Raw genomic sequence first — 24445 nt, forward strand, 5'->3', positions numbered from 1 at the left:
ATCCACAAAGTTGCAGGTTCCAGTGCTAGAAATGAGCTTGCAAACTAGGAGCTGGGGACCATTGCTTAAAGCATAGCAAATTTCACTACCCTCAGGCTTGTGCTGACCAGCTCACTTCCTCCAAAGACTCAGGGTTGTGTTAATTCATCTTCCAATAGAAGCCAGCTTGTCCAGTAAATCCTGGGGTGTCAGGATGAAAATGCAGAACTTAAATTCTCCTTGTCAAACTGGCATATGTGATCAGTGTAGATGTAAACCAGTAATGTTCTTAACACTTAATTAACAGTGAAACAATCTTTGCCATCAAACAGCAAGAAACCTTCACATAGGTCAATAGATTCTGTATAGGGTTGGAGTGGGAAAAATTTAAAGATTAGTTACTCAAGATCAAGGGTCTGTTGGGAGGGAGGGGAATCACCTTTGGCTACCAGCTCTAAAGACTTGCAGCAACTTTTCTACCCCCACTTCCCCTCCTACCTGCATCTTACTATTAAATAGTTGTCCTCACTGGCACCTATTAACCTTGAATTTATTAGGTTTACTTTTAATCTGTTTTGTAAGCAAACTCCTTTCTGCAATAACAAGAACACTAGTATACAGTCCTACTTCAAGGAATGGCCCACCACCTTAAAATGGATTTCAGAACATGTATATGTGCTTTCCAGTTAACAAAATATTTCCCTACAGAAATCTTGGGAGCCAGTCCTGGTTCTCTACTTCAAATAGTTCATCACTTCTAAAAAAATCTCTTCATTGCTCTTAAAGCAAACATAAGATCAATAGCATTGGCTCTTATAAAAACTAGAGTTGAGCTTCTGATAGCTTGTGAAGTGAGCTCTATTATGGGAAAAATGCATTCTTGATGGCTGTTTGGTCAAGAGTAGGAGAACTACATGCACTGTCTGTTCACTAACTGGTGGTGCAAGAAAATAATTGTCTCTCAAACATTATTCTTACAGGTGACTTCCTGATCTCCATTAAAATGAGTTTTTCTTAACCTCTAATATCTAAGCCTTAAAGAAACTTTTCTCACAAAAAGCTCAGTCCAAAAGTATTCACTAGTTACAGATCCTCCTTGTCAGACTATAACAGGAGCTTTATCTAATTTTGCACCATGACTAGATGGATAGCCATCTGTGTACTACTCCACTCTAACCCTCTATTCATAATTGCAAACGATTAATTTCAGAACTTTCCACATTCCATCTTCTGCCTTGCTTGAACACTTCTAACATTTTGTGCTGAGGTAACAGAAAAGAAGGAATGCTGCAGAAGTCTCGTTTTCTGATGAATCTGCAGTACACATCAATCATTACTTTCTCCTAAAGATATAGTACAGTAGATGCCCTTAAGATTCTCAGGCACCAATCTGAAGAATAGTAATACAAGAGTACTGACCAATCTCTTGATACTGGTATGAACCAAATAAATTGAAAGTGATACCTATTCAGGTCTTGGAAAAAGCCATCTAATCCACTTAACTTCTGATAAACTGAACCATTCTAGGAGCATCATGAAGCAGGAAAGACTCCTGGATGGTGAGTAACCCTTGGCTGTTCCAAGAATATTGACATAAGATGCAATAGTGATATTGACATAAGACACTTTTCAGAGGAGTCCTTTTGTACAAGGCTTAACATTATTGCTTAATTACACATTAGGCTCAGTGGGTGTTTAAGACTAATTTCATTGGAAGGAATATATGCTAATTTAGTAGCCTTCATATTGTCTGCTAGGAGCTTAGTACCTTGGTGGAATAGGAAGTACTTTCTGACAGATTCTTGATTATATCAACTACATCCTTGCTGTAACTTTTGAAATAAATACTGTAGCTGTATTGTTTGTGTAAATCATTAGTTTGCTGTGTGGTACTTAGGGCAGATGGTGATTAACTTGTATTTTGTTCAGTCCACACTTCCACCCTTGGTACAGATATGATGTTAGAGCTTTGGAACAGAAAGGTATACTCATGGTTCCATTAATCAAATGTTTCTGTTCACATCATGAGATGGAGGCTTCCTTTATGGGCCTTCACAGTTAATGTGGTTTGAATACACAAACAGCAATGTTGCAGCAGAATTGCAACATCAGTAGCAGCCACACACAAAATGCTGAATAGAACTAAGCAAATATTTGCTTGTTTGTTTCCTTGCCTTCAAACCCTTTAAAAGACTATGGTTTTTATTCCCATTTGCATTTTAAATGTGCAACTTTATTAAAAGCATGTGCCACTGAGGGTTCAGCTGCTGAGGGCATGACTTGTTAATGTTTTGAAATTGCTTTATGATAGCATTAACAAACATAGCACAATGCATTACGCATGGAACTGAGTGTTCGCTTGTATTCAATTTCATTGAGGCATCTTATGCTTGTTCTCCATATATACACCATTTGTTTGAAAATTTAAGTCCTAGATTTACAAGAACCTACAGTACATGTAACAAATAGGATACACATATAGTAGAGCTTGGTGATTAAACTAGATAAACTTTAGTATTTGTGAAAGCTAAAAGGTGATCTGATTATCTAGATATAGCAAAGCAGGTACTCTGCAAGCTTTCTATTGTAACTCTGCCACTACTTCTCTCTTCATTCAGACTTGTATGTCATCTGACTATGATGTATCTAATGATAGGTCTATATTTTAAAAGCTGCAGCAGCACAACTAGACCTGTGCCGCTGTATCACTTTAGTGAAGATGCTACTATGCTGACAGAGCTTCTTCCATTGGCATAGTTAATCTCCCTCTGCAAGAGACAGTTACGTTGATGTGAGAAGCACTCTGCTCAACATAGCACTGTCTATAGCAGGGTTTAGGTCAGTGTAACTGCGTCACTCAGGTGTGGATTTTTCACAGCCCTGAGTGATGTAGTCATACCAGTGTAAGTTTGTAGTGTAGACCTGGCCTAATGTCTTCACTGTTAACTTTACTTACAGGAGGGATGTTTTCCAAAGTAAAATGTACATTAATATTTTTAACATTAAAAAGATTCTTCTAAATATTCAATAACAAATCAAAATTCTGTCTGAAATACTGGAAAATATTTGGCTTCCAGTATATTATGGGAGTGGCATGATCTCAATGGCACATCCTTTTGAAAGCTTTGGAGTGAACTACTGTATGCAGTGAGATAAGAGTGGTGTGGTCAGATGTTGGAAACTAGTGTTGTAGATATTACTGATTAAGTCAGTGGAGAGTTAAATAGTTAACTGTAGCTGGTTTTATTTACTCCCTCTATTCTGGTGGTTGCTGATTATGTTGGCTTTCATCTTCTCACTATCTAATTTTTCTCATTTATAGAGGTCCTGTAATAAAGGAGGATCAGGACAGGCTCAGAAGGAAAATGACTTGCAGGTAAGGGTAATACCTCTGGTTAATTTTGCATTCCATAGAGATGAAGATAGGAGCACATTTGTCTCCTGTGTGCTCATAATTTCAGACCGTCTAATAGCCTGTCTCAACATGGGTATGTATGACCACTGTTGCTCTTGGAATTGTCTCCCTTTCTCTGAGCCACTGATCTACGAAAATGGAGGTAGTTCAGCTATTTGCTGTCTTTCCCAATCTTCTTTCCTGTATCATTCCAGTGCTTTTGGTTAAAATGCCAGAACTTGGACTCCATTTTCTGTCTGCATGCCAGAGATTTGTGACTTGAATAACACAAGTCCTATGCATTGTCTCAGAGTTGTCAAAATGTTTCTTGCATGTAGAAAAATCCTCCATGATGTTTTTTCAAAATGGAATTCTCTTATATAAAAGATATCATTTGTGCAGGATTCTCATTCCTAGTTCTTAACTCCTTGGTACCAGACTGATAGAACTCCCCTCGCAGTCCTTTGTCCTGAGTAAGGAGCAGTAGAACATGAACCGGGTGCTCTGCAGGCTATTGTGCAACACCATTCTGCTATCCTCAGTCATTTTTCTTCTTGACCATGGTTGGAGAGGAAAGGAAACACATAAACGCTGCTCTAATGCAAAAATACTACCACCTTTTCCCATACCCGCTACCGGCTAATCATTCCATTTGAAACTTGTAAATTCTTAAGTATTTTGCCTCCAGCACTTGGCATGTTTTCTGGTGGTTTGGTGGTTGGTTATCTTTTTGCATTTAGCATCTGCTTTCGTGGTTCCACATAAAAAACCAAGGCAGAAGATGTGTCAAGAGCTCTCTGATGCACTCCATGCAGCACTGTATAGAGGACTCCAGAATTTCTCCCCTCTGCATTTGTAGACTCTGACAAAGCGTCTATTCAGGTATTTGATATGATTGTGGATTTAATCTTCTGCCATAAAGACCACAGAATTGGCTTCAGGACATTCCTCTTGGGGCACCTGGCACTGGCCACTGTCAGAAGACCAGATACTAACAAAGGTTAGATGGACCTTTGGCCTGACCCAGTAGGGTCATTCTTATGTTCTTGCCTTGCTTCAGCGAGTTCATGAATTCCTGTCAGGGTGGATTTGGTAGGTTAAGGAAGCACACTTGGCTGGCTCCAGGTAAAATTTCAGAGAAGGTTGAGGCTATTTCAAGGAGAGTAACAGCCTCCAAGTTAGAAAGATCAACACTAGTAGAAATATTCAGGGTTGTCATGTAATTATCTATCAATTAACAAAACACTAGTTCTTGATAGGTCAGGATTTCCTCCTTCAATCCTATAAGAATATATACTTATAAAAATGTTAATATCTGAATATTAGCTTTGATCCAGAATAGGTTTTAACTGGTTTACCACAATATATATAAATTTACATGGTTATTTGGTAGCTTCTGACAGATGAGAAAACATTCACTTGATCCTTGCTCTTGCTAGTGGAGACTGAATTGCTGATTGGGAAAGATTTACAGCTGACATTTGGCTGCAGGTGTCATTGTATAATTTCTCAGTGAACATACTTTCATTTTGCAAGTGATACAACTTCAGAACAACTGAAGCTTTGGCTCTGCATGGATAACAGGTGTCTGATTATGCCTGCAATTTGTTGCTTAGTTCTGTAACCTTGAAACATCAATTTTAATTAGACCATTTGCAGGCTAAAAATTAACAGGTCATTTTATACTGTGTAAAACAATACAGAATCTTTTTTCAAAGGCATTTGGGTAAATCATTAACCTAGTAATATGGCAGTTTCTAAAGGGCCACTTAATCAGATTTGAGATGATAAACTTGCCTCTAGGTTTAAACTGAAACATTAGACCTTGAAAAATTTCAGTATAGATAAACAGTAAGGCTTTGTAAATATCAGTCTGTATGGTAATGTGACCAGATTTTCAGATGTGCCTTTTATTTAATATTTCCAAACAATACATGTGGATTAAGCATATGAAAGCTAGAGAATCAGGAAAGATTAATCAGCCACCCTTCTTCTGAAGGTTCATAGAAGAACCACACTGACCTAGCTTGAGTTACCGTGTCTCTAATGCAATATTCCAGAACTTGTCCTTAGAATTTGTTCTAAACCAGGCAGTCCCTAGTTCTTAATGTGAATTTTATTTATTTTAAAACCATGTGCATATTGTGGTGTAACACGTGGGGTTTCACTAATGATGGTGAGACTTACTTTGCTTACATTCAAAGTAATATGAATGCTTTGGATTACAGTCTTGGGGCCTTTTAGATTCTTGCCACACCATTGGTCTTACAACACACTTTTTAGTAAAGGGAAGGCAGATTCCTTCCATAGGAATACATAAGTTGTTCCTAGTTTTCTTTCTAGTACTATTAGAACAATTTAGTAAATTTGATAAGTATGTAGTTGTGGACAATCTTATTCCTGTCTTCAACAGTTTGGCAGCTGTTGCAGCTTAATGCTGGCAAGGGCAAATGGGGAAGCCATCACTTAGGTGTGGTCTGTAGAGTACATGAAATTCCACTCCCTCATGACTGACTTGCTTCTCATGCATCAGAAGTCCCAAGCCTTCTTGATAACCTGGAATGAGCAAGTGGTCTGCAAAAGCATGATCCATTATGCTGCCCCACCAACAAAGCATGACTCCATCACCTTTTAGTCTCCAAGTATAGCCAGTCAGTCTGTGGTATCTTCAGAAAAGGTATAACTATAATTCTACTTTTCTGAGTATACTCTTTGAATTGATTCCCACATTTCCCTCCCAGCTTTCCTTAGGATTAAACAGTCAAAATATTATCTAATGCCTAAGGAATATTTGACAGAGCTAAATCATCTGGAATAAACATTTTGTCCTTTAGTCTGAGGAGACAGGGTAGATTAGTAGAAATCCAGTCAAATATCTTCAGAGGTGTAGAATTAGATGAGCAGTCTCTTCAGCTTTGTCTAAACCAAATATGTCTTTATCTAATTAGGTACTTGCCTGGCCCCATCACCATATTATCCAAGTACCTTCAGAGGAGTGTGCCGCTTCACCTTCTAGAAATGTGAAAGTATGACTATCCAGATGACCTTCATTTTGGATCTGAAGCATCAGTTTACTTGAAGCTTTAAATCTTAGATGATCCAGAGTGCGTAGTCATAAATAGGCTATTTGTTAAAAATCTGGTGCCTCTGCTAAACTTACCTTGTTGATTGTCTATTCTAACTTGAATTTTGGTGCTTGGCAAAGCCTCAGCAAGAGCATGTGAAACTATCGGGAGTGTTAGAGGTATTAATTCTGCCTCAGGAAACTAAGATGGAGAAACACTGCATGAAGGAAGGGGACACAACCATTATGTGCTGCACATGTCATACCCCTCAGATTTGCCACTAGCAGTATTTTGAAATCCTTAAGCTTTGCCTTGTATTTTTAACTCAGTATGTTAAATACTTGTGGATATACCTGTCTTTCTATCCTTCCCATCTTACACTGTAGAATATTAGAGATTTGCAAGAAGGCTTCCACCAGAACACCTTAAAACTAGTACAAAAACTTCCCTGACCAGAATACCTTCATTCTAAAGGTTACTCGCTAGGGTATCTGATTCCAATATACACACATTTCAAAGTAAGAGTTGCTCAAAAGACCTCCCAAACCTAGATTTAAATTGCTTACTAAGGAATCCAGTGTTGATGGTATATTTCCAAGGGCACATTGATGGGGCCATTCTACCATTCAGGTCAGGAGTAATTTTGCAGAGGAAGATCTCAGTTTCCACCCTTTCTGCAAACACTTGATGTGTTGGGAAAGGGGCTTCAAGCACAAAGGATTTGGCAGCAGGGGAAATCAGGGAAGCATCTGTCTCTTTGGACCTCCTGAAGGCTGCAGGAGGGGAGAGCCTTAAGAGGTTTAAGATGCCCAAGCACCTCCTACAAGCCTTAGACATATTGGAGGTTATCCTGACCCCTAGATGTTTGACTGTCAGTGTACTTGAAGACACCAGAGTATATATTCCTACTTGGTTCATGTTCTCGTGGTTTTCTTTCAGCTGTGAGGGGTAGAGACTGAGTCAATACAGCTGTAGCACAAACTATAGTACAAATATAGTGAGGCCAGGGAAAGCATTGTGAAGTCAAAGCTATGAGAAAAATAAAGAACTATGGAGAATAAGACCTAAGCCAGGAGCCCAACAAAGCCAAAAAAGCTGCTGGAAGCAGGAGCAAGGGAAGAAGCAGACTCCAGAGTGTATTTGCCCCTGGTAACTCTTGCAGGAAAAACGCATTCTGCACCCCACTATCTGAAACCACTTTTTTTTTCAACCTGTCTAATGCCAAAAAAGTTATGAAGAGCACAGTGTGAAAATTGTCCTCATTCCCTACATTGTATAAGCTCTTCTGGGCAGAGGCTGTCTTCCTGTGTTTGTACAACTTCCATCAGTATCCTGATCAGTGCTTTAGGATTTACTGTAGTACAAATAACTTCCTCTTAGCATAACAGGCAGATCCAATATGGTCTCTTCTATATTATGGTTTTTACATCTTTACAGAGCTAATCTTGCACATGGTGACAGCTACACTTCTATGATGTTGACCTTGAGTGAGCAATGTACAAAAAGGTCTAGACTGATCATGGCTAATTTCTAATTCCCTTCCATTCATATAAAAATACTGGAGTTGATGGTGTTCATGTGATGCTGCTGCTGGGATGTTTCCAAGGAGAGGCAGCTTTTGTAGAAGAAAATGTTTAATATTTTTCAAATGTAGTACTTGCATATCTACTGTATAGATTTGATAGTTTTGGTTTATTGTATCCTAGAGATGGAGCCAGAGTCTTAATAAAAATCTATTTGCATTAGGGTTTTATAAGACATTGGGTTTTTTCTTCCCACCTTTGTTTTGCAAAGGTTTATTACATTATTCCTAAAAATAACTAGGTCTGTTGCTACTAAAGAATGACCAAATTTGCATAGGTGCAGGGAAAATGGATCTAAAGTGTTCCAATTAAGGATACACTGAATATTCTACTTTGGGTCACTAAATTTAGTTTCTCAAACTAAAATTTTCACCTTAGTCCAAACAGCCATAGACAAAGTCCACTTTTTTATTTTAAATGCTGAGCCCCATAGTTAAGTGTAGATAGTATTGACTTTTTTGTATTGCATGAGATTAATTTAGAGTGTTAGGATACCTTAATGTTATTCACTAGTATTTATAGCACCAGTCCAAGTTACCATCTTCCTGTTCATACATGGTCTGCAATGTTGTAACAAGTAGAATAATTGTAGATGGAGGTGGTGCTGGAAAACCAAAACTTGTAAGGTTTAATGTACATCAGTTTTGTGTAACCTAGCCTTGGCAATGATTTGCTTACCACAGATACTTGATGGTTCTCAGGGTACCCAGGAATGTGAGTCATCTTGTTACCCCTACCTTCAATTAAAGAGAGTCTTACCTGTGGTAGGCAGGTGCTATTCGGAACCTAACAACTAGCTATCACCTAACTAGCTATCACCATCTTTCTCTTGAAGGTTAACAAGAGGCACACCCAGTCCCCAAGTGCCCTTCAAGCATTCCCCTGTGATATCCAACCCCTGATGCTGGCTACTTACAGAAATCCCAGATCTGTTCCCAAAGGAAAAGCATACCCCAGTTTGCTAGTGACCTTATATCATGGCTTCCTGTATGATGTACAGCACCTGTGAGCACTTAAATAAACCCTTTTATTTTAAGAAAAGATAAAGGTTTCCCTAGAAACAATAAAGTATGATGGAAACAAGTCCATTACAATACAAAACAAAATGCAAATTAGGTCCTTAGTTACCTTTCCTATCTAATAAAGAAGGTTTTCTCCCCCAAAGTTTAGTCTGTTGCAGAGCTAGTAGACTTCACAGGAGCCAGGATCCAATCTTTGATGAAACACCCACGCTCAACAAGATGGCTCTACAGTGAATGGGTATTGAATACCTTTCCTTACACTGTTATAGTGAAAACTTTATTCAGAGCCAGGGGGATCTGCTGCCTGCTATAAATGTTTCTTTTCAACTCCAACTGGTTTCAGTTGTTTGCAGTTGTCTTTGATGGTTTTCCATTGTCTATATGGGGATGAGGCAAGGGTAGACAATTGAACTTTGCATTACATTATTGACTGACCAGGGAAAAGATGACCTCTCCCTCTCACTTGAATGGGCCATCTCAGATCTGATTCCTTGTTGACTTGGTTTTACTACAAGACCATAAGGCCTAGTCCTTCAAGCAGTTGCATGTGCCCAGCACACTAAAGCCAGAGAACTTTGCCTAGCAGTAGCTGTAACGGTGATGTTCATGTCCTTTCCTCATAGCTTCTACCATGACTATATAAAGATGGTGCTGCTCCAATCCCCCTCTGTTCCTTCTCATTACCCATGGCCAGAGTTGGAGTGTTCAATGTGGCATTTTCTTGATGTTGATTTTAGGTCTTCTGCAGCTTTCTTGTAAATAGTTTATAAGCTTGAGCATAGTGATTGTATCTTGGTTAAGTATAGTTAATTAGGTTAGCGGTGTTATTAGTAGAATGCCTTCACCAGGATTCAAACAGTCTATCATGTGGGGTTGCTATTCTTAACTCTGATCCACACACACGTTGTTTACTGTGCTTGAGAGTGGCACATTAAAGAAAGGTGCTCCGTCTTCAAATCTTTCAAAAAGAGAAGACAGATGGCAAGGGACTTGAGACATAAGGGACTTGATGGAGCTGGCCATATAAAGCCTGTCAGCACTGGGAACCTCCACCGTACCAGCTCCTTAGACAATGTTAGAGTCTGAGAAGAGATTGTTCCTTGGCCAGGTGCTGAGGCCTCCGCCAGGAAGAAAAGGGATGGTTTTCCTTCCTCTCACTTGCTGAGGAAAAGAATTCCTAAAACACAGTGGCCGTTCCAGGTGCTGGGATAGTCGTCGTCGTCCTCATCAAGGAGTGCAGACTGGCACCGTGACTCTTCAGTGTGGGTGATGGAGTCAGGCCTTTCACCCACTCTCCAGTACTGAGACATCAATTTGAGACACTCTCATTGACTTCAGCACCATCTGCAGGATGTTTAGTCCAATACTGATGGAATCAGCATCAATTGTTTGCCTGGTATGTCAGTGGCAAGGAATGTCAGACCTGCTTTGCCTTTTAGTCCATTTCCCAATTGTCCAGGGACAGATACCTGCAGGGTCTCTTATAATAATGAAGGCAAAGGCTGAGCTGATTAGAGGTTTTCCAAGCATCAACAATGCCTTGCAGAGTGCAGTCAAAGCTGTCCTCTGTACTGATCCTAAGTTCTTCCCTGGCACAACTGCTCTCCTCAGTACAAGTATTGTCTGCAGTACAGACTTTGCCCTCAGGGTCATTACCAGCCTCCACATCAATTCCTCCCTTCCCGCTGATATCAAGTGGGAGAACCATACAATTTCCAGTCTTCAGAGCAGATTTCTTTATTGGCTTTTGTACCAGTAGAACCGGCTCACTGGATCTCAGACAAGGCTGGCTGTTTCTTTGCTCTCCACTGTGGCGCATCCTTTTCCTCTGGATGCTGATAGCAGTTAGAGATCAACTCAGGTCCTCATCACCCTCTCCATCTTCCACATGCCAGTCAAGGAGGTAGAGGCCTCCATCTGATTCTGATTGGTGTACCAGTGCTGGCACCATTCCCACAGCAAAGACGGGCTCTTGGCCTGGTACCTTCTGGCTGCTGATGCCTATCTCTGCCCCAGAGAGAGGCCTTGGAATCCATGGAAGGTTCCTTTGTTCCTTAAGATCAGGATTTTGAAACCCACTATAGGGCAAGATCACCAAACCAACCAGTGGTATCCCTTCAGCCACCTATGTTAAAAACTTAGGCAGAGGACATTTGTCTTGGAGCAGGCTCAAGCAGACTCTTGTGGCTCCTCTTACACATAGACTTAAGGCCAAAAGCGACCATCATGATCATCTAGTCTGACCTCCTGCACATTGCAGGTCACAGAACCTCACCCTTTCTCTCCTGCAATAGACCCCTAAAGTGAGTTACTGAAGTCCTCAAATCATGATTTAAAGGCAAGTTACAGAGAATCCACTATTTACACTACTTTAAACCTGCAAGTGACTCATGCCCCATGTTGTAGAGGAAGACAAACAGGGTCTCTGCCAATCTAACCTGGGGGAAATTCCTTCCTGGCCCCATGTACAGCAATCAGTTAGACCCTGAGCATGTGGGCAAGACTCCAACAGCCAGATACCTCTGAAAGAATTCTGTGTGGTAACTCAGAGCCCTCCCCATCTAGTGTCCCATTACCAGCCATTGGAGAGGTTTGCTGCTAATAGTCACAGGTAGCTACATGCCATTGTAGGCAGTTGCCTCACACTATCCCCTCCATGAACTTACCAAGTTCAGTCTTGGAGCTAGTTAGTTTCCCCCACTGCACCCCTTGGAAGTCTGTTCCAGAATGTCTACTCCAATAGTTAGAAACCTTTGTCTAATTTCAAGCCTAAATTTGTTGATGGCCAGTTTATATCCATTTGTTCTTGTGTTCACATTGACACTGAAATACCAGGGAGGGAAAGGAGTTTGTATCTCTGATCTATTTATAGAGAGCAATCATATCTCCCCTCAGCCTTCTTTGGCTTAGACTAAACAAGCCAAGCTCCCTGAGTCTCATCTCATAAGGAAAGTTTTCCATTCCTCAGATCATTCTAGTAGCCCTTCTCTACACCTGTTCCAGTTTGAATTCATCTTTCTTAAACATGGGAGATCACAACTGCATACAGTATTCCAGATTACACTACAGTACTGGATGCTCCCTCCCTGGTGCCCAAAGACTTCAAGGCACAACAAAATCTCCTGAGATGAATGGCTTCACCTTGGGAGTACAGACTGGGTTTGTGCAGGAGAATATCCACAAGCTAGTGCACTTTCTTCAGTCCTCAACCCCAGGGAGAAAGCGCTCCATGTTGAAGCACTATGGAAGCCTGCCAAGGCTTTGTGGACACTCCAGCTTCTTTGAGGCTGACAGCAAATATGGACAAGTGGTATGTCCCTTTGCAGAGGGTTGTTTTTATGAACATTCTGCCCCTACCTTGCTAGCTGTGACGGCCAATGAGAGATTGTCAGGGGAGGTTCAGGTCTACCCCCAAGGACAAAGAAGCTAAGAGGTTGGATATCAGGGGATGGAAAATCTATTTGACCTCCTTTGTAAATATACATTGTGAATTAGCAGGTATGCCTCTCTAAATATAACTTTGTGAATGGGACTGTAGAACCAATTTCGAACAAGTCACTTGAATCCTCTAGGGAGGAGTTCAAAGCTTTTATTGAGGAGGGCTGTCTCATAGCCAAGGAATCATTAGTCTGCTCAACATATCGTGTCAGCAGTCACAATGAGAAGGACATCATGGCTGTAAAATTCAGAAATAGCACCAGATATCCAGTGTGTGTGGAAGACCTGCTTTTTGATTGAGTTTCTATCTTGGACAAAACAGATGAGACGTTGCACCCTTGTCCTTAAACAAGTGTAACTCTGCTCTTTGGGAATTCATACCCAAGCCTCCAAAAACCACCATTTTTCTGGATCAACAGCAGTACAACCCCCAGCAGTATTTTAGAGTGACCATACCAACCAAGATTTCTCTTGAACAGGGTCTAGTTTTACCCAGCCAGCCTCTCTCCCCTCCATTTTCAGGCAGGCAGCCTATTTGATATATACATTGAGAAGATCATATGACTGGCAAAGGTTTCAACCCAATCTTCTTAGTTTGGAAAAGGCTATCTTGCTTCTACAGTGCTTGGGAAGCAATAATGGTGGACAGATGGCTCCTAAGCACTTTGGGATTGGGTTACACAATTTGGTTCTCTCCCTCCCATTTCCCCAACCCCCGGTCCCTTCTCAGGGACCTCTCTCCTGAATCAATGCTGCTACAGCAGGTCCAAACCCTATCTACTTTGTGGGCTATAGAGAAGATTCCTCATTGGAAAAGGATTTTATTCCTGGTACTTCTTGATCTCCACCCTTGACTTGAGGGGAGGGGAGGAATGGCACATCCTCAATCTCCAGAGTCTCAACCAAGACGTAAAGTATATCAAATTCCACATGGTTACATTGGCTACTATTTTTCCTGCTCTGAATCATGACTAGTTTGCTGATCTTTCTCCAGGATGCTTATTTCTTCAAGGCAAGTTCTCCCAAGCCACAGAAAGTTCTTGAGATTCCTCATCACTGGCTAAAATTACCAGTGCACAGTTCTCCCTTTTGGCCTGTTATCTGCCTCAGGTGCCTTTGCCAGAATGCATGACTCTCTTGGGGCCTAAGAAGGGAAATTTGTCTTTCCATACTTGAAGATTGTCCACAGTCACATCCACTTGATGCTGGCCCTTTTTGATTTGTCTGGGACTGATCGTCAACAAAGAAGACTTTGAACCCAACTCAAAAAATCAAATTAATTGGGGCTCCACTAGAGTGTATGAATTCAAGGGTCTTTCTCCCATGCCAATTCTAGATAAATCATTTCTGCCTGGACCTCCATTTGCATCTTTCTACCAGAGTCTTCATACGCTTGAGGTTACTAGGCCACATGCACTTACAAAGTGCAACAATGTGAGGTTGTGTCTTGGCCTTCAGCTGTTGCTTCAGTTTGTCACCCCAGTTGCCAGTGACTGGGCAGCCTTGTAGAGGTCCCTCCAGAGATTAGACTCCCTTCCATGGTGGATGGAGCAGGACAGTGTCAGTCTCTCCATCCTCCACCAGCAAGAACGTTAGTCATTGTCTCCAATAGATTAGGGAGCATATCTTGGTGTAGTTAAAGGTTCAGAGTTTGATCAGAGCAGAAAGCAGACTATCATGTCAATGTGTTGAAACTTTGAGCAATATTCAACACATGCCAGGGGGCTTGGGACCAGATCAAGGAAACAGCAGCTAACAATTCAGACAATATTACCACTATGTATTATGTGAACAAGCAGGGAGGAGACAGCTCCGATCAGCTCTGCCAGGAAGCAAAATTCTGGTATGGCTGTATCAAGGAAGATACCACGCCCACACCAACTCACTTGTCACCAACCACCTTGGCAGCATTTTCTCAGACAACCACAAATGGTCCCTAAAGTATGCTGAGGCCCACTTTCTGAATATGGGATATTCCCATCGACTGACCCATACACAACAAAGGACAACAGGAAGTGTCAGTTCAGTTCCCAAGCAGGGCTCAGTCCAGGGGCCCTAACTGATTTCTTCCATCTGCATTGGGGACTGAACTTGATATGCCTTTTCCACATCCCTCTGATCTTCTGTTCATCAAAAAGCTCAAAATGAACAACACCAAACTAATTCTGATTGCACCAGCATGGCCAAGGCAATGTTAGAGTGAAGTTGGAAAACCATCAACTTGACTTTGCAAATTTCTCCCTCTTCTTCCAGTCTTGCTGTCTGAACTTCACGGCCAAGTTATTCATCTGGTATTGGATAGTCTGCACCTGACTGTGTGGGTGCTGCATGGCTAGATGAGGAGAGTGCTCACAAGGGGTTGGTTTTCTACTACTAAGCAGAATTTCTCTAAGTGGAAACCATTTTCTATTTGGGCAGTGTGAAAACAAATTCAGCCCATTTGCTATGTTTGAAATCTTCAGGCCTACCTCTTGGCTCCCTGAAGGTTTGCTTAACTGTGATCTTAGCTTTCCATTCTCCCATCTGAGGAAAGTTTGATATTCTTGAGCCCTATGATAGGTTTCTGAAGGGTATTGTCCATCTTTTTCCACCAATCAAAGAAATGGTGCTGTTGTGGGACCTTAATATGGTGCTGGCAGCACTGAGCCTGCCATTTGAGCAGATAGCAACACAATCATAGGCTCCCCTCTCCCAGAAGATTGCCTTCCTGGTAGCTGTAACATCTGCAAGAATTGCTTGTTGTGATGGCAGATCCTCCATGTGATCAGTTCTTCAAGGACTTAGTGGCTTTAGGGCACCCTAAGTTCCTCTTCCTCCTCCTCCTCCTCCTCCTCCTCCTCCTCCTCCAGTGATATGTTTCACCTCCAAGTTATTTACTTAACCAAACCATATTCAAGGGCAGAGGAGCAAAGTCTCCATACCTTAGGTGGTGGGAGGTGGTGCTTAGCATTCTGAGAGGACTAAATTTTGTTCTCACCTTGGCTCTTAATATTGTCTGGAGACTGGTCAGCCTTTCATCTGTTCAGCAGTCACTCTTTCCAAGTAGATAACTGCTTGTTACCATAGGCTGTGGAATGGCTCAGATGATACTCCCATAGTCACTGTGGGCTCATTGGATAAGCGCTCAGGCAACATCCCTTGTGTTAAGTGTGTCTACAATGAAAATTTGCAGGACTGCAACACTGTCTTCCATGCATACCTTTGTTAGACATTATGCTATCACCACAGCATCAAGGCCTGATGAAAACCTTGGGAAGGCAGTTTTACAATCTCTATTTAAATAAATTCCAAGCCCCACCTCCTATGAGTACTGCGTGTGACTCACCTGAGTGGAATACACATCTGCAACCACTCAAAAGACTGTTATCTGTATTGTAACTGTTCTTTGAGAGAGTGCAGATATGTATTCCATGACCTGCCCTCCTTGTCCTCCGTATTGAAGTCTCCAGCCTGGCATTTTTGTGCAAAGAAACCTGAGGGAGCTCGGGGTGTTGCTGTCCTTATATAGCCATGGGAGGAGCTTTGACAAAAGGGCATGATCACTGCTCCCTACAAGTACTGCTAGATAAAGTTCTCTGACTTCGCTTCAGTGCACTGGGTGTGCTCATACATGAGTGGAATACACATCTGCACCTACATCTCGAAGAAACAGGAATGAGCCTTTTTCAATATAATTACATTGTTCCTTTAATATTAACAATGTACACATCTTGCAATGATTGTCAATTGATAAGTTATAAGTTTCAATGGAGACCTCATATGCTACCCTTCATGGATAAATATCCATGAAAGTGGTATTCAAGGTGTGGTGAGGTCAAGTGTGACAGGAGTTGCTTGTAAAGAACAGTGAACACCTTGCCAGTAGGCACCAATGGGCCTGTCATAATTTCATTCACTAAAGTTTCCTCCTGAAGCTGTAATGCTGCATGGCTTCCATATTAAAACTTCTTGTATTGAGCAACCTTTTTTCTTTGCTGTCATAAAAAAAGCCTACATCAGTTAATCTCAGAATTTATTTAAAAACTAATCCTAAACAAACTTTCACTTTGGGAGCTTTGCTCTTTAGTATACTAAACTTAACTCTTTTTTTTGTGTAAACCTTAATTTTATGCAGGGTGCAGAAGCCATGGTACTGGAGAGTGTTATGTTTGCCATTCTTGCAGAGCGAAATCTTGGCCCGAAGCTGTATGGAATCTTTCCACAAGGCCGATTAGAGGAATTCATTCCAGTGAGTCACATTCATGATTAGTCAACAGGCTAGTAGCTGTAAGTTGTTGTAATTGAACATGACCAGGGCGTCTTTGGACTGTATACAAGAGCAGAGGTGTGGGAATGAAATATTTGGCACTTGTAATTGTTAGCCTTAATTTGATGCTATAACTAGACTTCCTGACTCTAATTATAATATCTTTGGGGCAGGAGGGAAGAGGTCTGTAAAAATTTCTTCTCCAGCTGTAGTTTTAAGTTGGATCATAATAAATATGGACTGAAACAAGCTTGAGAGCAGCTGTTCTGTTAACAATTAAAAGAATGGCACAAAGATTTGGTTTTATTCTCTTCAATGACCCACTTAATGTATCCCCTGGACTCTTGTCCAAGGGTATAAGACTTTGGGTGGGACTTGACCCTCTGACCTTATAGGACAGAAGATCAGAGGCTACCAAATGAATACTTAATAGATATTCCAGCTAACTTCTTCCCAAATATAATTGTGCTGAACTTTGATGAAACAATTTAAACTTTTGATTGTTACTTCAAAGCTATCGAGTGATATTCATGTTTCTCTGACCTTATCAGCTTTTCTAAGTGTGCTTTATTTTGTTACAGAGCAGGAAATTAGATACAGAAGAACTAGGCTTACCTGATATATCTGCAGAAATAGCTGAGAAAATGGCCAGGTTTCATGGTATGAAAATGCCATTTAATAAAGAACCTAAATGGCTTTTTGGGACAATGGAAAAGTAAGTCTTCTCACTTTTATTATGAAGTTTATGAAACGTGGGGGGGGTCGGAAGACAGCAGCCAATGACATTCTTAATAGGTAGAAGTCTTGCTGTTCTAGAGAGTCTCTTCTGTAAACTGGCAGGTATTTTGTAAGGATGAAGGCTTGCTGTCTATAAGCAGCTTTATCTGGGGGAGTCCAGAAGACTTGACTCTTTTTCCAGAAGTTTCGATTTGATGCATCTTGAGTTTGAAATCTTACATTTTTTAAGACTAAACTAAAGAAAAAACTAAAAGGTCTCAACTGTAGTACAATTAGCATTCAAACTTGGTACACTTTTTTACAATTTTATTTTTGGGTAGGTATCTAAACCAAGTATTGAGGATTAAATTTACCAGAGAATCCCGGATTAGAAAATTTAACAAAATCCTCAGTTACAATCTTCCCCAGGAAATGAAAAGCCTAAGGTAAGATTTTAGCTTTTGCTACCATTTTACATTAATTTATTAATTACTACTGACACTAGAAGAGTGTGTATATGTAATGATGTATTTATTGAATTCTGAGAACTGTATTAACTTACATTTTCAGGTCAAACTGATATGGTTCCCATAGCCTGCACAACTGTCCCTTGTTTGTACATGCTTGCAAACAGATACAATAGTGCATTCAGTAATAACGTACTGAGTTGGTTGTAGTGTAGAGCCCTACCTCTGAGTGTCCTGATTGCTGTGCACTTAAATTCTCAGCCTACATGCAGCATTAAAATGTAGGTTTTGTCAGGAATGCTTTGAAACCTGGACTTCATGCAATAAACAAGTTTTACATTTAGCTGGGTCTAAACTTTTTTGTCTTAATTAGCTCTTTGTTGGCCCCTTGCTCTTGGTTTTTCAGATCTATGCTTGAAGCTACTTCATCGCCAGTTGTCTTTTGCCACAATGACTGCCAAGAAGGTAGGATGACACTACTTTGGCAACTAGGTTAATACTGCAGTGCTAAGAGCTGCCTTATTTCTTATTTCTTGCTTGATTTCTATTAATGCGGTTTTGGGCTATATATCTATTCAATCCTGTGAACTCTGACACCTTATATTATGATGGGTTGAGTTGGGGGACAGGTAGGGGTTTGACAAGCTTGTTACAACTTAAATATAGGTATCCCGATGCCTTCACATGTTTTCCTGTTTTTGTCAAAAGGAATGCCAGGATTCTCGAGTGACATGTTTTGTTTTTTTTAACTTTTTATATTAGAAGTATTGTCTGAATTTTTATCAAAATAATTCCAGTGATTCTGCTCACTACATATTTGTGTTTTTTCAAAACTCTTCAGGTAATGTCTTGCTCTTGGAAGGCAGAGAGGATTCTGAAAAACAAAAGCTAATGCTTATTGACTTTGAATACAGCAGCTATAATTACAGGTAAACTGTTCCAAACATAAGATTTTCCTGTTTGGCACATCTTTAAATAAACTACAGTAAAAGGAAATAAAACTCTTTTCTAAATCTAATCTCTTCCAATGAGTTGTATTTCTCTGCATTACGTTCTATGTCCTGCCTTTGATTCACCAAAACCCTGAATGCCAAAAGCTCGGAGCACAAGCCAAATTGGCAGTCTCACAGATGACTAAATCAGTGTATCTGAAATCTAATTCATCTGCAGAAGTCTGAAGACTGCTGCAGTTCAGTTCACATAGTATTTGTCTTGTGATAGCATGCCTCCTAGACATGACTTTTTTCCCCATAAATGGAGCAGAAAAGCAAACATCTCTTTAGAAAATGCAAGAAATCTCTCTATTAATCAGAAAGATGTGATCATTAGTGTAACAGCTAAGTAATGTGTCCGAAATCTTTACTGCAAATCTTAAAAATTCTCCTTTTATCTTAATTACTTCCACTGTCCTGGCTTTTATTACCAAAACCTTTTCCTAGCACTGTAGTTCGCTGCTTTTCTTCTGAAATCAGTTCTTGCAGCAACCTTGTTTTAGCACAGGAAGATCTGCTTTGTTACACTGTTCTGAGGCAACATCAAAGAACTTTCTCACCTATGGCCACCTACTGTAATTAAGAAAAATGCATGAGTTACTGGTGTTCTGAATGTATCCAAGTGCAGCATAAGCTTCCACTTCCTGTACATGAACATCTGTGAATTAACTCATTTAGCAATTTCTGTAAACATAGACTCTTGCTACTTTGCTTTCCTTTCTCATGACCCTTTTGTCGAATTCCTTTCCTCCTGCCATGTGTGCAAGGATTCTTAGGATGATACAGGACTACTCAAAAATGCCTTCATTCAGCATCTTTCTGATTTAGTCTTAGTAATATCATATATCAGTCTTTGCCAAGTTGAAAAGTATGCTCTGAATGTACTACTCCATTAAATCTTATCACAACAGGAACTTAATTGAACTCAAAATGCCAGTGGAGTATTAGCCACTTATATAGAGGTGGGTTTTTACAGTATTAATAATTGACTTGTGATCTAAATTACCTCTTACATTCCATAAAAAATGCTGGCAAATAGTTCTCAATTCTTTGATATATTGGACCCTTTTTGTTTTGAGTCAAGGTCAGTTTCTAGTATTGCTGATGTACTCCACACAAACAGCAGTAGCAAGTGCTCCTGCATGGACAATAAGGACATTGGTTTTACCGCTAGCTTTTTTAAAGACAAAAGGCTTGTTGATGCATCTTGCACTATTTGCTTTGTGTGTTCATCAATAAGCTTTTACTGCCAATTCTGATCTCTATTTGTAGAACTTAAAGTACTTCATGCCAACGTTCTCCTCATGCTTTATAATACTAAATCAATACAGTCTTGAAATTTTAAACAAGAGCTAATATTTAAATATTCTGGAAACTTGAGGAACTCTAACCTAACTATTGAACAATTAATTTTCAGAGGATTTGACATTGCAAATCACTTCTGTGAATGGATGTATGACTATACTTATGAAAAATACCCATTCTTCAAAGCCAATTTTTTGAAGTATCCCACAAGGATGCAACAGGTAGGTGCATGAAAGTAGAGTTACTCAAATGTCAGGGTCCACAAGCTTCAAATCTGATCTCTTTTCTGATTACCAGTTTGTTACTATACATCCTGTCCACCAAAATTCCTCACTGTCACTGGATGTAGTAGTCATTTGTTCATAAACTTTGTTAGTGTACAATGCTTTAAAAAATACAAAAGCCCTGATAAACTTTACCTGAAAAGCTATTGGCAGCAATGCAACACTTAAGCCTGGTCTACACTGCGGGGGATTGATCTAAGATACGCAGCTTCAGTTATGAGAATAGCGTAGCTGAAGTCGACATATCTTATATCGACTTAGAATCACTTACTTCGCATCCTCGCGGCGTAGGATCAACAGCCACCGCTCTCCCGTTGACTCCACTTCCGCCTTTTGCCGTGGTGGAGTTCCAGAGTCAATGGCAGAGCAATCGGATCAATTTATCGCATCTACACTAGACGAAATAAATCTATCCCTGATAGATCAATCACTACCCACCAATGCGGCGGGTAGTGTAGGTGTGGCCTTATTGTGCTCCCACATGTATATACAAAGGTGGTCCTGATGTTCCACTGGTTTCAATAGCTTTGGGTTGAGACCAAAAGCAAAAGGGTTAGATAGAACTAAAGGGATACTGTCTTTATATACTGAATTCCTAATCTGTTACTCAGTGGCATTCTTCTTTGGTGCTCAGGTTTTGAAATGATCCAGAACAGTTAATACTCAAATTTTCAATCTTGGAAAAAACTAAACTTCTTGGTCTTTATAAAAATTTAGCATGCTGATATTAACCATTCTTGAGTCTAAGAATTGTCTGATGTGTTCTCATGATCACTATTGTCTTTAGCTTCATTTTATCTCCAGTTACCTGACTGCATTCCAGAATGGATTTGAAAATCTAAGTAATGAAGACAAGTCCAAAACAGAAGAAGATATGTTAATGGAAGTTAATAGGTAACTTTATATTTGCTGTAGTGATAGTGCAGTGTTGGTATTCTGCATATGGTCCACCTGTTTAACACTTGCATTTTGGTGTCACATTCTTGCATCACTGAGAAATTTCTAGTTAGGATTTGCCTTAAATAGCATTTCCAGGGTAAATGAGGAGAGAGCCCATAATGGTTGTAAATGAGTCCTTGTTCCATGTTAAAACTGTTATGGCACAATGTGAATAGTAGGCTATAGAAGTTACTAATGGCATTATACAAATTAGCTGTGCTATGAAAACTACCTTAAGATAAAGGTACATTTTCCAAGCTTGGGGATTAGTCAGTGGGATACTGATGTCATATGGCTGCTTGGAGCAAGAAGGAACTCTGTTCTGGGATGCTCATTATAATATATATGAGCTCATCTAAAAGATAGCAAGTTATAGTAATTGGCACTGTTGATTTAGACTAAGTGGGCTAGATAATGCAGTTAAAGTGAGATGCTAGAAGAGTCTTTCAGCAAGCCTTTTGTTTTGTAATTTGCAGGTTTGCCCTGGCATCACACTTCTTCTGGGGCCTATGGTCCATTATACAAGCAAAGATTTCATCCATTGAGTTTGGATACATGGTATGTTTTTTTGTTTTTTGAAAGAGTAAAATCTTAACCTTTCATTTAATTAAAAGTAAACCTTAATGCATGTTAAGAGCAATTTAGTAATTTTAGTCAGTGTTGCTTTCTTAAGAAATTTATCTGCGCCGCGCGCGCACACCCATTTAGTTTTCTTCCAAGTACAATTGTCCATCCTCCTATACAGTTACCATGCCTAAGTCAAAAGATTCTACAGGTGGTACTATAACTTCTGCTAATCCTCTGTCCAGTAGTGAACAGAAGTGAACTTATTTTTCGCCTCCCAGTGAGCTGATTCTTTCACACTCCCAGACATATTCTCCTGTAGTTGAAAGGGTTGTAGCATGTGCCCTCCACAGTACCTGACTAGCACATGAACAGTGGATTTAGTTTTAATACTAGTTTTTGTTTTGGAGGAAAAAACAAATCTTTCCATAGCTTTCTTCTCTGGGACTAAGAATGGTAAAGATATTACAGTTTAGTTACTTTACAGGGAGAAATTGCTGATCAAGGTTTAGTACACTTGAATAGTGTTATAGCATTGGCTATAAGCCCTGCTTTGTTGCTAGACAAACTTAACTGACATGAAACTAATAGCCAAGGGTTAGATAGGATGCAGAAATGCTACTAAACCTGAAATTAGACTTTAACATGACACTTTAACTTGTTTAAAAGTCTCTTCCTTTTGCCCCCCAAATACTCTTGGAAGGTGATGCCAGGAGGATAATATAGAAATATTTCTATCTATATTCATAATATATAGCCTCCCAAACTGCAGACAAGAATGCATGTACATCATGGCAGCACACAACTGACACTGTTTCTCAGGAAATTGATTTACCTCATTTTATTTAGGACTATGCACTGTCAAGATTTGATGCATACTTTGACCAGAAGAGGAAACTTAAAGTGTGAATGTTGGAAGAATGGACAATCTGTTACTGTACAAAGAAAGCAGCTGGACAGAACTTCCACTGTGCTTAGGCTACTGTATCTGTAATGAAGGTTTCAGTGGATTCCAGTTTTTTTTGGAATGCAGATATACAATTTGTGAAGACTGTACAAAAATCACTTGGTTTATTTGTTTACAGTTTCATAAGAAATCTTTGGAATGAGATTGGGAGGCAAAAGTATAATACAGCAGTGCAATATCTTGAAATCCTTTTAATCTAAAGGGTGTATTATATTATGGGGAAGCTTACAGTTAAGTGTGGAATACCACATGCATCCAGAGCAAACAGTGTTACTGTTGGTACTTTTTTGTTTTTAGGGGGTTTATTGACATTCTGGTGAACATTGACAAGAACATTTGTAAATGGTAATGCATTGTAGACACTACTGGTCAATGGGAAGATCAATTGTGTCTGAGGACAACTGTTATACTGTGAAGCTGGCTGAAAGGCCTTATTGTGAGTTAATTGTATTAGCCTCATTGTGTCCCCTGAACATTGTCTCAAGAAAGCTGCTGCTATGTACAGCAAAATGGTTAAAGGACACATTAAAGCAATTTGCTGTCAAGTCTATCTAAATATAGATGAATGTAGTTGTCGTCATGTACATGTCTTTGTAGAATGAAATACAGATGAATCTTAAACTGGAAATTCTGAAAAGATTTGGGATGACTAACCTATTCATTTCACATCCTTCATCAAGAGCATGCTTTATTGTTCAGCCTGGCTATCTAGCAGTATTGCAATGTGCTGTATATGAAGCTCTCCAGGCTGGGAGCACTGGGATGAGTGCCTTGAATTACTGTAGCAACCCCCGATCACTGGATTGGCATTAACAATACTCCCAACTGAAGGCAGCCCTTCTCCTTGACCTGAGGGGCGTTACCACATTACAGGTCTGTAAGGAAGGTGTGTTGGGAATGAGGGAAATAAGAAAATTTCCTTTCCCTCAGAGCATGAGGAGAGGGAGACGCTTTTTACCAACTGAGGCATATTGTTGGCTTCTAGGGGTGCTTTTTTCCTCGTTAAACCTCTGACTTCAATCTTGTTCCAGCAAGCAATCCAATAAAGTTGAGTGTGTTGTGGGAAACAGTAACATGATGTTGAAACATGTATATATCTGTGAAATCTACAGCATATGTGTAAATGTTCTCTGGAGAAATGTTTAGATTTTGGGAACTTGTTTTACTTTGGCCATTGTTTTATTTCTTTGCTTTCTGCTAAGACATTGTATTATATTACAATAAATTTTTTTAAGTATTCCTGTATAGGCTTGTGTGGAAGATAGTGTAGTGTATAAAACATTTGAGGGAATGTGCAGTGTTTACTAATAGCATGACTTGTTCAAACGGCCATTTCTGATTCTTTAGAGGGTCAGTTTGCAAATATTTTGAATTTGTAACACCTTTAATCCAGTGGTCGTGGTTTTTGAAGCTGACATTACTCAATCTTATCATAGTCATAACTTTAGCAATGTTACATGGTGGGAAAACTAACATTTCTGCA

At 39.9% G+C, this 24445-nt stretch overlaps 1 protein-coding gene across 1 annotated transcript in view; it reads left to right on the plus strand.

The window, feature by feature from the left end:
* CHKA (choline kinase alpha) overlaps window positions 1-24158 on the plus strand; it is a 38888-nt gene extending 14730 nt beyond the window's left edge. Inside the window, exons 3-12 of the mRNA XM_077819871.1 lie at window positions 3302-3355; window positions 16596-16709; window positions 17309-17442; window positions 17786-17890; window positions 18318-18376; window positions 18753-18840; window positions 20321-20429; window positions 21280-21386; window positions 21908-21989; window positions 22845-24158. Of these exons, the coding sequence (XP_077675997.1) occupies window positions 3302-3355; window positions 16596-16709; window positions 17309-17442; window positions 17786-17890; window positions 18318-18376; window positions 18753-18840; window positions 20321-20429; window positions 21280-21386; window positions 21908-21989; window positions 22845-22904 (912 nt within the window). The 3' untranslated portion in view covers window positions 22905-24158. The remainder of the gene's footprint in view (window positions 1-3301; window positions 3356-16595; window positions 16710-17308; window positions 17443-17785; window positions 17891-18317; window positions 18377-18752; window positions 18841-20320; window positions 20430-21279; window positions 21387-21907; window positions 21990-22844) is intronic.
* The last annotated feature ends 287 nt before the right edge of the window (window positions 24159-24445 follow it).

Source organism: Eretmochelys imbricata, chromosome 6 (genome assembly GCF_965152235.1).
Source record: "Eretmochelys imbricata isolate rEreImb1 chromosome 6, rEreImb1.hap1, whole genome shotgun sequence".
NCBI lineage: Eukaryota > Metazoa > Chordata > Testudines > Cheloniidae > Eretmochelys > Eretmochelys imbricata.